This window comes from Corvus kubaryi, unplaced genomic scaffold, assembly GCF_017639235.1.
Source record: "Corvus kubaryi isolate FWS band 111438036 unplaced genomic scaffold, C.kubaryi_AGA036_p1.0 split1-37374, whole genome shotgun sequence".
Lineage (NCBI taxonomy): Eukaryota > Metazoa > Chordata > Aves > Passeriformes > Corvidae > Corvus > Corvus kubaryi.
The window spans coordinates 285,304-300,720 of record NW_024582079.1 but is presented as its reverse complement, the minus strand read 5'-3'; the positions used below and the strand labels follow the sequence as shown (position 1 = coordinate 300,720).

The 15,417-nt window shown below is 40.5% G+C and overlaps 1 protein-coding gene across 6 annotated transcripts in view; it reads left to right on the top strand.

Annotated features, from left to right (window-relative positions):
- The window catches only part of LOC121657801 (ras-GEF domain-containing family member 1C-like), a 76,579-nt gene extending 62,481 nt beyond the window's left edge, over positions 1-14,098 (top strand). For all 6 annotated transcript variants that reach the window (XM_042013902.1, XM_042013907.1, XM_042013904.1 and 3 more), the window contains 4 exons: positions 3,519-3,614; positions 3,763-3,886; positions 5,895-5,967; positions 6,360-14,098. In XM_042013902.1, the coding sequence (XP_041869836.1) occupies positions 3,519-3,614; positions 3,763-3,886; positions 5,895-5,967; positions 6,360-6,384 (318 nt within the window). In that variant the 3' untranslated portion in view covers positions 6,385-14,098. The remainder of the gene's footprint in view (positions 1-3,518; positions 3,615-3,762; positions 3,887-5,894; positions 5,968-6,359) is intronic.
- The last annotated feature ends 1,319 nt before the right edge of the window (positions 14,099-15,417 follow it).

Here is a 15,417-nt window from a genome sequence, read left to right as displayed (position 1 = left end):
CATGAACAAGCACAATATGGAATTTAGTATTCATTCACTAGAGGAGCCAGGCCAGATGCTAATCTCACACCCCTGTAAATTTGATGTAAATCTGCTGAAGCTAATGGAATCTCACAGCATTTACAGTGAAATGAGATCAGCATCTGGTGGCAGGCTGACTCAGCTGCAATGGGAGTACACCGAGTTGTTCTGAAAAGCACTTCTCTATGCAAAGGAGAGATGATTTGGATGTTTGTGACTGGAAAAGCAATTCTTTCAACTCTCACACACTGCAGCGAGGACCTGTCAGTCTGAGATGCTTTTGCAGTTTAGTTCTTCTGCAGCCATCATAGATATTCAAACCAGTTGCTTTATTGTTTGACTTAATTTCCTGTGAAGTTAGCAATCTCTCTCATATCTCTACCCCCAGCTGGTTAATACTGCTGGCAGAGAGGTTATTAGATTGAAAGGAGTCTATTTTACATCATAAAAAGCCCATATTCTGTTTTCCTTGTGTAGACAACATTAGTTCAGGAAAATGTGCCAGGATATGATTTGGTAACTACTCATACTGGGTATTTTACAGTGTCAGATACAGCAGATCGTGTAATGCTTTCTGTAGGATTAAGGAATTTTGTTTCTTTTTATAAGCAAGATTATAATTTATTTGTTTTAATGGACTCGAACACATCTGAAAGAACATGATCACTTCTTTTTGATAGAAAATGTTACATTGTTTCTTGGCAAACCCATAGCAAAGCTCACTCTGAAGAAAATTTTTATCTTCAAACTGAATTGTGCTTGCAGAGGGGTGTACTGGTTAGTAAGTAAGTCTGGTTTTGTCTGTGTAGTCAAATGACCTGTGACAGCTCCAAAATGAAGTTATTCCACTGGGAAACTCTGCACTGTACTTATGGCATGTCTCTGGCTTTGAAATGTTGGGAGTATGTACAGCACAGCACTGCGTGTTGTTGCTGTCTGATACTGTGGAGCAAGAACACGTTGGATCTCATTAACTTTCTTCTTTCTGCAGGAGGCAATTGTCCTTTGGCATGTGGGTGGGTTGGATGGCATGGAGGGGGGATAAAAATGGAGAGAAATATCAGTTTCTGGCACTAACCCAGGTTTTATGCTAGCAAAGTGCCTGGATTGAAGCCAGTATTAGAGTATAATTGTAACCACTTTTGTTGCTTTTCCTACAGAAATTTGGAAAGCAAAACATACACAGTAATATATTTTTATTGGGGAAATAAATGGTGACCGAAATACAGCAATTCCATGGAAATGTGTAGAGAATTGGTATCTTCGGGTATGTCTCTGGTGCCTTTTGGATGAGATGAGAACAAGCTCTGCCATGTTCTGAGCTGACTGGGGGCTCTGTAGCTGTATTAGCCTGGCATCCAGCCCACGTTTGTGTACCTTGCCTCTCAGCAAGCCTTTTCCTTCATGTTTAGTACCACTAATGGTGCTGACCTTGCTCCCAGGCAGTGGAGCAGGGCAGAACAAGCTCACATCTGCCTGCAAAAAAATATGTAGACAGAACCTGGCAGTGATTTCTAGCTGGGGATCAGTGTGTGGCTCCAGCTCTCTGTATCTTTCCACCTTTTAAGACCGCACTGGTTAGGGAGTCATCATCATTTTTGGTAGAAAACAAATCACATGGAGTTGTATTCTTTGCTGCAGGTCGATTGATCTAGTTTGGGTAATAGGAAAATAAATCCTGAAACACACTTAGCTCAGTTTGACTAGAAATTGCTCCACCTGACCCTAATAGGAGGGCTCAGCATTTTGGGAGGATAGGCTGTGGTTTGTTTTCATTCCTGAGTTTTGTCAGTGGAATGTGTCAGGATAAGTATCCAGTGGCTCTTGGAGTGTCAGTCCAGGCTTTTTTATGGCTGTTGCAGTGACATTACAGAGTTTATCCATGGCTGTCCCATAAGAAAGCCAGCAGAGATGCAGATCTTTAACAGTTTCCTAGATGTGGTATTTTAGCTGGAACAGAATTTGGTTTCCATTTTCACAACACGCACTGGCAGTAGCTTGTGGATTCCTTGCCTCAGTGTTTTCACTTCTATGGCTCGTTCACACTCATTATAGCATCACAACGTTGTAGCATCCATGTAGACTGGATAATAACAGCTGCCAATCCTGTTCTGGGTCCATTTCATATCCTGTTACAGCTGATGTACAGCATGAGATGGAATAACATTAAATACTTAACTAAAGGATTGCTCTCTTGGCTGTTCTTGCTTGCCATGAAGGTGCTTTAGCTTTGATGCTGCTTAACAAGCTCCACTTCAGTTAATATACAAACAGCCCAGTGGAAACTTTGGACACTCTGCCATGCAGTGTTTTGCTTTATGTTCATGGTGGCCAAGTTTGTACTTGGTGGTTTAAAAGACAGATGTTGCTGCCACAGGAAAATTCTCAAAGGGGCAGCTGCTGACCTTCAGCTCAAACCCCCCAAGTGGCCTTTTGCTGTCACAGTGGCACTGCTGGAGAGGTGGGCACACTGAGGTTTGGCTGCCAAATCCCAGAGCCCTGGGAGTCAGCTTTCAGGGACTGGTCCTTTGTGTTATCTTTCTTTTCCCTTTGAGTTGTAAGACAAAGGACCCTGAGGGAGTCTGCTTCACTCTGGATCTCTGCTGAGGTTCTGAGGATGCACTTCAGGAGTGCTGCTACTGCTTTCTGCTGTAGAACATCTGGCAGCAAATTTATTTATCCCTGCTTGTAATTCCATTAATTTCAAGAGTTCTACCCAGAAATAGAATTCTTTTGTAGCAAATTGACCCAACTCTAATGGGTTCGAGGGAAGGCTTGGATCACTGTTATATGCCACTCTGCCCTGGATGATGTCCAGGGCTAATTTTGAGAATTGCAATGGTCTCTCTGGCTACTGTTGGCAGTTTCCTGTCAACCAGCTTAATATTTTCAATCCTGTTGTCTGCAGGTTAATTTGGAGAAGCAGGTTGTACTAATCAGACACCAGGAAGGAAATTACATGCTTCAAGAGCTAGCCATGCATGGAGCTGTTGAAAATGAAACAGCTCCTGATTAACTGTTTGTAGACAAGTCCTTGGTCATCAAATTTGATTCTGTCTTTCCTTGTCTAGGGACAATACCGGTTCTTTGGTTCCCACCTGTGTTTAAATTGCTCGATTTGTGTATTCAACATCTCTGCTTATAAGGAAAGGGAAGAGTTCTGCAATGTTATTTTGCTCTTTGCTGTCTGATGTTGTCATCAGACAGTGATGCTGTTGATAATAAACTGGGCTTTTAGCATTTTCTTAGTCATGGTATTCTGCCCAGTGAACATTTGGTTCAGTTCACTTTCATCTCAGCATACATTCTGCTGGTGGCTGAAGGTCTCTCTAGACACTACTGCCCTTTGGCCTGCCTGTCGTTGTACTGCTTTTTAAGTGCACAGCACACTGGAAAGTTAATACTTCTTTATTCTCATCTCTCCCAGTTGAGTTGTTCTTTCATGCAGAGAAAATACTGAACTGAAAAGATAATGGTTATGTCATTTCTGTCCACAGATTGTGATCCCCTTCTTCAGCCTGTTGATCAAAGACATTTATTTTTTGAATGAGGGATGTGCTAATCGCCTTCCAAATGGACACGTCAACTTTGAAGTAAGATCTAAAAAACGTTTTTACCTATCCCATTCCGATAGCTGAGGGGTGCCTGAGACTATTGGCCTGCAATTTTCTGTGCAGACCATCAAACACTGAAAATGAGATAATCTTACTGTATCTGAGTGGAATGATTTTATGTTTACAGAAATTTCTGGAATTGGCTAAGCAAGTAGGAGAATTTATAACATGGAAGCAAGTGGAGTGTCCATTTGAGCAAGACCCTAACATCATCCACTACTTGCACACTGCTCCCATTTTTACGGAAGATGGTAAGACTGTACAATCACTAATCACTGCAAATGTCTCTCTTCATCACTGCTAATTAACACCCTGATCGTGCTTTGGTGATCTCTCTCACTGACTAGTCCCAGTTCTTTCCTAGCTTTCCTGCCAAACAGCTTGTTTATCCCCAGTCTATCAATGTGTTTTTGCAAATACAACCTTCTAGCAGATGAAGCTGCTGCCTGATGGCGTTTCTCTTGTCTGTAGCGTCTCTATAAGGCACTGTCTAGGAAGCTGCCATTGTGGCCCTCTTTTTGTAATCACAAAAAGGGGCCACACAAGCATGTCATGGGCTGCTGTGAATGTCAGCTGTCCCTTAGCCACTCATTCTGTGATTGATGGAACCAGAGCTAATCTCTTTCACAAACCAACACTGTCATCTCTTCAGTAAACACAGCCCAGGGTGATGGAGTCCAGCTGACCTTTTCCTCTACAACAAAGACACATGTTATCTACAGAAAAGAATTTTTAAGAAAACCTTTTCTATTAATTCCAGCTGTAGCTATGAAAGCCCTGTTCTGAAATTATTTCTCTGATTGTCTTTTTTTTTACTTATCCGTCCTCGTCAGTTTGGTATCCAGCATGTCAGACTGTGTCATTTCATATTGGTTCGTGTCAGCTGCCTCTCTATACATTGTCACACACAGAATTGTCTATAGCAACCTTCCCGTAAGATATTCTGGTGCTGGATTTATTTTTCCTTCATTCTATAGGCAGTTTTCTGTACTAATCCAAGGTAATCAGACCAGACAGCTTGAATTTTACAGACTACTTCAGAAAGCAAAATACTGCTTCTAAAATCCTGCCTAAATCCTAAGAATGACTGCCAAAATAGAATAATTAATGTGATTAATATGTATCAAAAGGAGATAGGATGAAAGAATTTCATCTTGTTTTAGGCTCTAAAGGGACAGAAAATGAAAGGGTAAAAGTACAGTTTTCAGGCTACTGGACTGAAAAAGAGTGACCTCAACCCACTAATTGTTTGCAGATTTTCTTCCTCATGTCTTCCCCTATATTCATACTGCTTTTGTGAAATGCCCTTTGCAGAAGCCACAGGAAGCCTCCCCCATTACCCAGGGGCAGTGCAGAGTAGAAAGAACTGCCCTGAATGAAAGGTGGGAGGATATCTGAGAGAGATGCAGCAGTGGCATGTGAAATGCAGCTGTACTGTGTTTGTCTCGATGTGGAGACATGGTGGCCAACACTTGAATATTAAAAGACAATGCATTTGTAGCACAGACTTGAATGCTGAGGTGGTCCCTGCATTAGAGAATAAAAGCATCATGAAACAGTCAAATGAGGAAATGTGTGTGAACACAAATTACAGCCTGTGATTCCGAGAAGACAGTGAGATATTAATGCACTGCCAGCTTTTGCAGAGAAGACTCTACAATCTAGACTCATTTTGGTGTCATAAAATGCATCCTACAGTGTAAAGATTTCCAGGGGGGGAAGACATTTATTTTCTTCCACTGCATTCCTTCTCTGGTTTCTGTAACTTACTCTTACCTTGAGGGTATTGTGTATCCTTTTAAGCTACCATGTTCCCATAGACTTTAAAAAGATTGAGGAACATAAAGTTGTGTTAAATGATGAGAATATCCTTAGTTTCTAAAAGCTTATGTGTTTAGGTGTCAGGTCTCACTGTCTCGTTTTTAATGTTCATATAACTCTTGAGTAGCCGTGCTGTGATGGAGGAAATGGGCCCAGATCTCTAGATGCAAAACCAGAGACCATTCAACTGCTTAATACTGTTATGAGAAGGTCATGCTAATGTATTTTAATTCTGGGCTCCTTTACTGTTCCATCAAAATTAACATAACAGCTTTCCACGGTAGATACGTGAGCTAAACATCAGTGTCCCACTATTACCAGCTACCTGATGGACCATGAAGTTTTAAAATTTCTGTGTGGTACAAAAGAATATACAGGAATGCAGAGAGATGGGGCTTAACAATGCTATTGGAAATAACACATATTTACTGTTTCCAGGTTTGTATCTGGCTTCCTATGAAAGTGAAAGTCCGGAAAACCAGACAGAAAAAGACAGGTGGAAATCCTTAAGGTAACATCTCATTTTATCAGCTCATTTCTAAAGTATGTCCAAACTGCACTGATACCAAAGCTTGTGAAGTGCAGGTATTTAAACTGTGACCTCTGAGGGAGGTCTCTTCCATTTAAAACTAATTTGCAGAACCGAGGCTGCACTGATAAAAGCTCATTTTAATCTCAAATTATCCTCCATGTAAAGAATACCCTCAGCTTGCTGTACCCATGCAAAAGCCTGATGCAGATGAAGAATGCCCCAGGCTAACTGGATCTTCCAACAGTTTACAGCTCTTCTAAGAGATGTATAATGGTTTGATATAAGTGGGAATATGAAGAGAGTGATTGAAACAACTGAAACCTTTAAATTTGCTTCTTTTTTTTCATTGTCCTTATGTTTTACATTTACAGATCCACTATTTTAGGGAAGACTTGAAGATTAAGAGATTATTGCAGTAGGTCAAGGAAAAGAAATCCGCAAACATTTTGCACTACTGATTCCAAAGATGCCTGTTTGGGATTTAGACAATTTCTTTTGTTTGAGTTTTTTTGTTGGGTTTTTTTGACTGCCTAACATGATGGATGAACTGGATTCATCCACTGAAATCAACAGAACTGTGTGCACAATGATGCTTTTCTAACTATGAGACAGAGAGAGGAAGGACAAACAGACTATTTGTGGCTGTGCCCAAACTGCGTCAGGATCACTGTAATTTTGCCTCTGAAGGAAAACACAAGAAAACCAGGAGCAGGGAGAATCGTGGTACTGCAACAGAGGATGGAAAAGTATAAAAAAGGAAAGCAAAAATACACGAGATTATTTCAGAAGCAGGTGCTTCAGACAGCGGTTCTTTAAACCCTCCGAAGATTGTAAAATTAAATCAAAGACACACACAACAGCAATCTGGTTAATTGCTGAATGAAGAAAAAAGAACTTAATCTTGCATTAGCAGTCCCCCAGCCTTGTTGAACAAAGCACTGACTGCTGCAGGTATGAGCTTGCAGGGACGAGGACTGACACTGCTCACATACAAGTCTGTCACGTTAGGCCACGTCAGCATGGGACAGTCGTCCTGACCCCATGGGTTTTTACAGAGAACAACCTGGAGTGTGACTCTTGCTTAGTTAATCTTCCCACCGCTGTTGTTGCTTTCCTTACTGTGAATCTGGGCTGGTCTGAGGAGGGCAGAGGGCAGCCAGTGCTGCTCAAAGACACCCCCAGCACTTCTGAGGTTGAATGAAGAAGCAAATGACTCTGGACTCAACTTACCTCTATTTAATGTATGTAGTGTATTCCCTAAATTTATTGATGCTGAGTTGCATCTTTTAAGGGGTTTTATCACACTCAAAGGAAAAAGGTACTTCATTACCATTTCTGTCAGGTTCCAATTAACACAGTACTGTTTACTTTGCAACATGATACGTAGGAGGATGGGGGGTAATTGCTCTGAATTTGGGAAGTATGTGGTATGCTTTAAAAAGACAAAGGGTTTCAGACGAGAATGAATGCACTAAAGAATTTGTCATTCATGAGCAGATAACCATTTTTGTCTTTTTTACTTTTAGGCTGTAAAGGTCACTGTTTCCTTACAGGTAATAGGAAATAGGGACTGTGTCTTGTGTTTAAAGTTGTACAATAATCAAGGTGCTACTGTAATAGATATATTAAATGATAATGAACTATATTAGATTCAAAACTAAGACCTAACAGTAGACTTACTGTTTGTGTGTGGAAGGAATGTTCCTAACTGCCCCAGAAAATATCTCAAAAAACTTAAATGAAATCTAAATGCCACATCATACTGAACTTTGCATTTTTGTTACTGACTTGGTGCTACCTTTTCAGATGTTCCAGTCCTTCTCTCCCTACAAAAGGATGTAACCCTTTCTGTGAAATCAGTAATAATTTTATTTCAGCACAGAGTGATTCCAAGTGGCTGTAGTGTTTTGAAAAATTCGGGTTATCACAAAACCTGGCTGTGTTGGCCTATTCAGCCAGAAAACTGGAACTGTTCCTGTCCTCTGCCAGGCCTCGAAGTTGTCTGTGCCTGAGTGAGCTGTTGACCTGGAGGCATTGGTGGGCTGGTGTTTGAGGGCAGCAGCCTGAGAATGCTCTGTGTGGTGCACTCCAGGTTTGATGTGTCTGCAGAGCAGTTTTGTGTTAGGTTATGGCCTGTGGGAGCCCAGTCTGGCTCACTGAATCCACTGCTCCTGTGCTTGCTGAGCTGAGCAGGATGGATTTTTCTGGATTTGCAAACAGGGGCTTGAGGCAGAACTTCAGGTCTCCTTTTCCTGTAGATCTATCAGCACATGAATTCAAACAGGGGGCACATAAAACTCTAATGTGTTTATTCGAGCTTTGTATGGAAGAACTAAGTGTAAAGATGGCACAGCATCATTGCAGCCATGGAATGATGACTATTCTGCTGATACTGTGAATATGCTGTTTGTTAATTTTTGTACATGAGCTGAGAGCTACACAGAGAAACTATACACATATAGCTGTTCCTTCAGGCAGAACCATTTCCAAAATGAAGCCATTAAAAGCCTGTTAAATTTCAGATTAATCCAGAGCAATAACCATAAACATATCTACAACAATGCTAATATTTAAGTGTGTTTGCTAAATGGTCATTCTTTCTTACTACCCGCATCTTTTTAACAGGCACAGTGTGACTTCACATTGGAAATATGGGGGTTTTGTTTAACTGAAACCCAGTGCAGGTGGAGGGACCCTTTCTTAAAACCTGCTTTTAAAATGGAAATCCTCACTCCTTTTCAAGTTAGCCACTAGAGGCTGGTACAGATGAGATTATACAACCGTGACAGTTAAAATGTGATATCTCATTATAATTCCGTGTATTTTGGGGCACCTTCCATGAATTTGGGCAATTTTGTAAGTGTAAGTTAAATTAGATCTTCTAAAGTTTATCATTGTTGCAAACGAAACCATTTTCGTAGTCCAAAACTTTCAAAGCTCAGTGCTTATAGTAGAAGCATAAAGGTCAGATTTAGGTGGGTATTAAGGGCTTAGTGGGACTGTCAGAAGCACTAAATTATTCTTAATCCTTTATGTAGTCACACATTTAAAAGGTCTTTTTTCAGAGGTGTTAAACATCCTCATCTCTTGGGGAGTAGTGAGGCAATTATTGCTTTATAGAGGTGCATGGCACATTAATCTGTAGTATTTGATCTCCAGAGACACTCACTGCTCTTTGCAAATGACTTGGAGATGAGAGTGTGAACTACTTAAAATGAGAAGACAGTGCTTCTAAAAAACGGACTTCAGCAGTCATAGCTTGTCTTCACATAATTTTGTAGCTATTTAAACAGAAACAATGTAAGCCTTAAGTTGCAGCTGTCGGTTGCATTTCTAATTGACCGGTGGCCTAACCAGGGTGAGCAGCTCCTGGCAGGAGCATGGTTAGAGCCTTGCTTCACCAACAAGCACCAGTACAACTGAAAACAAAGAATGACAACTCGGGCAATCAATTTCTTCTAAAAATGTATTAATATTACATGAAAATGAGAACATAAACATGTCCAGTAATTCATTTTTCTTGCTATAAAGGCATAAGGAACTCCTGCCATGCTGAAAAGAAAGGAGGATCACTTCCCACCGAGCACTAAACCACTGTAAGGCTTGCAGTCATTAGACCAACATCTAGACAAGTTACTAGGAGTAATGTTGTGGCTTTCTAATTCTGCTTCTTTGAGTGGATTCACTCCCCGACAGCTGCTTGAGCTAAGACTACACAGAGAGCAGAGCAAAACCAGACCTGTATGTCTGCAGTGTTGGTATCAAACCCCTAAGCTAGTAAGATGTGAATATGACACAGTCTTGCAGAAGCATTAACTTAACTTCTGGTATACAGCAGTATTTTAAAAGACCCAAATACACGAAATCACTTCTGCACCTCCTCCAGTGTAATCAAAATGGTAGCAAAAGTCCCCATTTTTTCATTTCTTGAGTGTGCCATTCTGCAGTGCAGGGCTAGGTATAAAGCTCAGTGGAAAGCAAGGAGGGAATTGTGTGCCTTCAGCTTGTGTGAGGTCAGTAGATGAACTTGCTCAATGCCTTTAAAAAGACACTTAATCATACAATGTTGCCCTCAATTTCACATCAGCATCAATCACATTACTGAATTAAAGGTGCATGGATGTTGGTCAGTTGGGCGTGACTAGATTTTCAGGGCAGAAACTCAAAACGAGTCAAGCACTCAAGAACCCTGTGCACCAGAGTACACTGATTAGACTATCATTATTCCCTCTCTTAGGCAATGAACACAATCCTGTTGTACATCTCTGGAAGCTCCCCATGTGGATAGGGCAAACTGTGATTGCAGCTTCTGCTGAGGTGTCACTTTAAAAAAGTGTGGACAGCTGCTAAAGCACTTCAAATAAGAAACAATTTAAATGTAGAGATATTTTTCTCAGCTTGAGAATATTTTATGACGTGGTCATTGGTGGTAAGATAATCACTCACTTAAAATTAAGCCTGTCCCTTCCTGCTATCTTGGTTATTTCATCATGTTGTATTGCAATAGTTTATGCACCTTTTCTTAAAGCACATGAGCGCTGGTTTGCACATGACTGTAAATCCAGTTTAGAACAGAGCTCAGATCACTGAAAATGTAATTGGAATTATCAACAAAAAGACATGTTAGTAGAAAATATAGTTATGCATATCAATGTAAAAATGTTACACAGTTAACAGTCTCTGGCCTAGCAATGACTGTGTTCCATGGAATGAGACTGATTCCAAGCATAGCAATGTGCCAGAGGAAAAACTCCAATTAATTTTGATGGGCTTTGGAGCAGTACTGCAATTATTAACTGTAGTACAGTTTTTAGTTATTCATAGGTATTAAACTGTATTGACAACTGATGTAGTCTTTGTGCCAGGTGCAACTCTCAGATGAGAGGTGCACTTAATAGGGTGAAAATCCAGCCTTAACAAAAGTTTTCTTTGACATTGTTGAAGTTTCAGCAGCAAATTCAAGGACTAAATCTGATTAATTAATGTCTGAGAGCAAAATTTGACTTCCTGGCTTTAAGAACCTTTTTCTCTTTTTATACTGGTAGAAATTAGCCATACGGTCTCAAATTACTCTCTCATTGGAAATTAAACCCCCTTTGATTGTGAACTGATTATTTCCATTGTTGTAGTTGCAGAATGGGGTTAGGGAGTGACAAGGAAACAGGGAAAAGCCCCTTTGTTACTGCGCAGAGACTCAACTGTGGGCCAAAGCTGTCTTTTCTTTTGTCCTTTCTAACATTACCTGTCGAGTGAAATTACCTGCGTAGGTGGTGCAGGGCATTACTGAAGTGTGGCTGGGGAACAGCACACATACCTGGGCTCAGGATGGCAGCACAGGCACCATCAGGGACACTGAGGAGTGATGAGATGATCCTGGACAAAGCTGATGTGCACATTCATGTCTGAGGCTGCACTCAGCTCTCTGATGCTGGGACACATCCCTTTTGAAAGAGAGAAAGTTCTTGGAAGTTCACCTGAGGCAAAGCCTACTACACTTCCTTATCCACCCAACAGAATGATTACAAGAAAATTCTTTGAACTAAAAGAGGTTTCTCTAGTGGACTTAAAGCAGTAAAGAATTTGTTTCTTAGTTGACAGAGATTTTAAGACCTAAGCAACATGGAAAAGTAAGTATTTTAAAATTATGAGAAATACACTGATGGTTGTTAACTTTCATATTTCACAGCATGGCAGCAGAGTGGAACAATATCTTCTATTAATACCAGTGGCAGCTGGGCAGGCAAAGGCAGGAGAGAATTTCTGGTGCAGAAGATGTTACCAATAATTGTGTTTTAATATTGGCTAGAGTGCATCCCTTCCCCTAAAACCACTGCTCCCTGCTCTGTGGAGCAGCTGAACCAGTTACATTTTTAGATGGTACAGATCTGGAGTTTAATCTGGTTTGTATTAATTTCTTTTACAATTCTTTCTGCATATTTTCAGATAGGCAAAAAATACTGAGTACATTAAAGCTAATGCTCATACAAGGCATCACATCCTGCATTGTTACATTATGCAAGTGTAGATAGGGAGCAAATAGCTTGTATGGGTGGTATTTCATACACTCAGCACAGGTGCAAGACACTGAAACTCAGGCTACAGCCTCAGCTGCAGAAAAAAGTTAAGTATGAGTAACTCCTGCCTAGATCCCCTGCCCTGCTCCATGGCCAGCACAGACTATAGTGCTGTAAATTCCGAGTGGCTTAGCCTGTTCGCTCTTCCCTTGATGCCTTTCCCTCCACAGAAGTGGTGTTTTGCTCCATAAACAGCTCTTGCAAAATGCCAAAGGAACATTTTTTTTCTAGCTCTCTGCCATACAAAGGCTCTGTAATCATACTCCAGATCTGTCATAACAGAATAGGAATTCTCCGTTTTCATCCCCATGGCCTTAAAACTGCCAACCCAGATTAATATTGCAGTGCAGCAATGTTCCCAAGCCTCCTAGAATGCAGAAGACTTGACAGTTCAGAGCTCAGGAGTCCTACAAGTTATGTGTTTGTAAAGGAACCTTCCTTCTAAAAGGTGCAAAGCCCATTTAATGGAATTCTGAACAAAAAATTCCATATTCCAGCTACCTTTCAGAGAAGCATGGCTTCCTCAGTGAACTGTTACTGGTCAGTACTATATCACTGCTTTCATTATTTAATTATGCTTCTAAAATTCCAGTGTTTTTGAAATGAACATATGATGTTTTTTTGATGATTGGTCCATGGGCAAACAGAATAGAGAAAATGGGGGCTGTAGTTTAGACTGTTGACATCATCTGTATTTCTTTAGCAGCCCAAGTTGGGTTATCACTTACTGTCTGTCCTTGCCTTGAACCAGAAGGAATTGTTCCGATACAATTGTCCAAATTATTAAAACTTAGTGAAAGACGCACACACAGAGCTATTAAATTCAAGTGTTTCATGGTCTGTCTGATCCTTACAAATGTACAAGTACTTCCCTTAGGGGTCTGTCTGTAAAAACACCATTACTAGTACAACACAGATGGAAAATAAATTATTCTCTGGGTTTCAGAACTCTTAGCAAGCGTTCATCAGCTTATGAAGGTGAAAAACCAGATTTTAAGATTTTTTTTTCACTTTTAGCAACAGTGACTATCAACTGTCTTAAACCTAAATTCCAAGAATATAGGATTCTAAAACTATTAGAATGATACTGTTTAGTCACAGACCTAAAAGCACAGAGTAGAAATGGATAAGCAGAACTGTCTTTATTTTCACCCTGAGAAATTCAAAGGTTGACAGGACCAGGGTTACCTGGGAAGCACGTCCTTTCAAACAATTACCCCAAAAAGATATCCAAATTTTAGTTTTACATTTCTTCTGGTGTTACTCCTTTTTACAGCTGTGCTTAGATAAATGGGAGCTAAATTATCACTTTAGATTTTAAAAAGAACCAAGCTAAGAGATAAATATGGCTTAAAAGAATGGTATATATTAATCATGTGAGTGATAGCAATGAGGAACTGTGCTTTTCCTGTATCTTTTTCATTAAATTAAACAATTCATGTTGTGATTAGCATTTTCGGGTCAAATTGAAATCCCTCTATCATAGAATCATAAAATTGTAGAATCATTTAGTTTGGAAAGGACCTTTAAGATCATCAAGTCCAACTTTTAACTCATCCATAATACTCAAACCATGTAGCTTTGTTAGAAGTTCCCAGAACAAATACCAACACTTTATTAATTGCACAGGCAGGAAACAGTAAAGTTACTTGAAAGTGGCTGTTAATGATTTTGTGACTGTACATAGATCTTGCAAAATGTTATTGGTAATATGCATCCTATACCCTACATAAACACTGCGAGAATAGCATGGTCATTGTTACGCTGTATAGCTGTTGTGGAAAATGTCTTAACCTGCATTCATGATGATAGTGCCCATCCTACTCCCATGCCTTTTTATACAGTTGTGGTAAGATTGTTATGAAATCCTTTTGTCAGTCATGTTCCAGCTAACTTACCTATGTATAGAATTTATATATTAAACCCCCCTAATTTATACTGTGTTTTAACAGTTTGCCTGAACTGTCTATGGTTTCTAAATTTTGTAATGTGAGTGTCAAATAAGAATAATAATTAAAAAAAAAAAAAGACTCGGCTGCGTGGAATTTTTTCTTTTGTTTTATATGTAGTAAAGATTTCAACAACTGCAAATCTAGAGGATAGGCTGAGAAGAAACTCACATTGCTTTGAAACTCCAAAAATACGAAGATGTCCCTGACTCTGCCCAACAATGCATGAATATGTGTGTAGGCAGAAACCTGTGGTTTCTGCTCTTTCTCATTTCCACTTTACTGCTTCTCTCTTCATCCTCACACATTCAGAACATTGCACTGCATGTGTACTGCAAGGAAGGGAGGCAGATTCACAGTTCCCATAATAAAATATTTTCCCAAATAGGAGCTGTAGAATGGGAACTTCATAATAATAGGAGGAAAAAGCTGAGACTGGGTCTGAGTATTTTTAGTTTGTTTCTATAAAACTCCACAGTACAACTGATGTTTAAATGTGTTGTTTTAATTCTTGTATTGCTGATGGCAATACAAATAATAAAGTGAGAGGTACTACTGAGAGGAGGGATCCATTTCAGTAACAATGTACAGTAAGAGACATCCTTGGTTCAAGCAGCTTAAAACTCTTTTAAATAAAGAAGAAAGAGGCTCAGAGGTGAAACTTGTGTTGACGTAAGTGGTGGAATTCCCTTGATGTAACATTTGGCACCTGCACCACATTGCTTCTGTGAGTGTGTAACTGCAGCACAGCTGGTCCTGCCTGTTGTCACCAAGGGAGAGCTGCCCGATGTGAGTGGTGTCACTGACTCCAAAGCCTGCGGAAGTGGGACGTGCAACCTCCTTTCTCAGCACAGTATTCTTACAGTGCCAGAGCTCTTGCCAAAAGGAACTGTTGAGTCATCTGGCTGAATTTCCTGTAAACTGTGGCTTATTCAGGCTTCCCCTGTCAAGCCCCCAATTCATTATTAGGCTAAAACATTTCAATCCTCAGGAGGCCCAGTTGTGCCACAGAGAGTGAGAAAAGTCCAAGTTTCAACCATCCCTGTGAGCCTTTCAATTAAAGGGAGTGGATCAGCTCAGCTCAGCCCAAGGCAATCCCAGCTGGCCCACGGATCACCTAAGTGAAACCCAGTCTGCCCACTGTAGGGAACACTCCTTGGCCCCGGTGACCTGCCAGCTGTTCAGGGCACGGTGTCCCCGTCGCCCTCAGTACAATGGGAACACGCTGAGGGCAGCAGAGGCTGTTCCAGACTGCCACTGGACACAGCTCAGAGAGAACCATCCTATTACCTGGCCACAACTGTTCCCCAGTGCACATGGGAATGAACACAAATGCCCACACTGACACAAAGTTTCTGGGCCACTGCTTTTCTAAGAAAAATTCTAATAACTCTTTAACAAGGAAA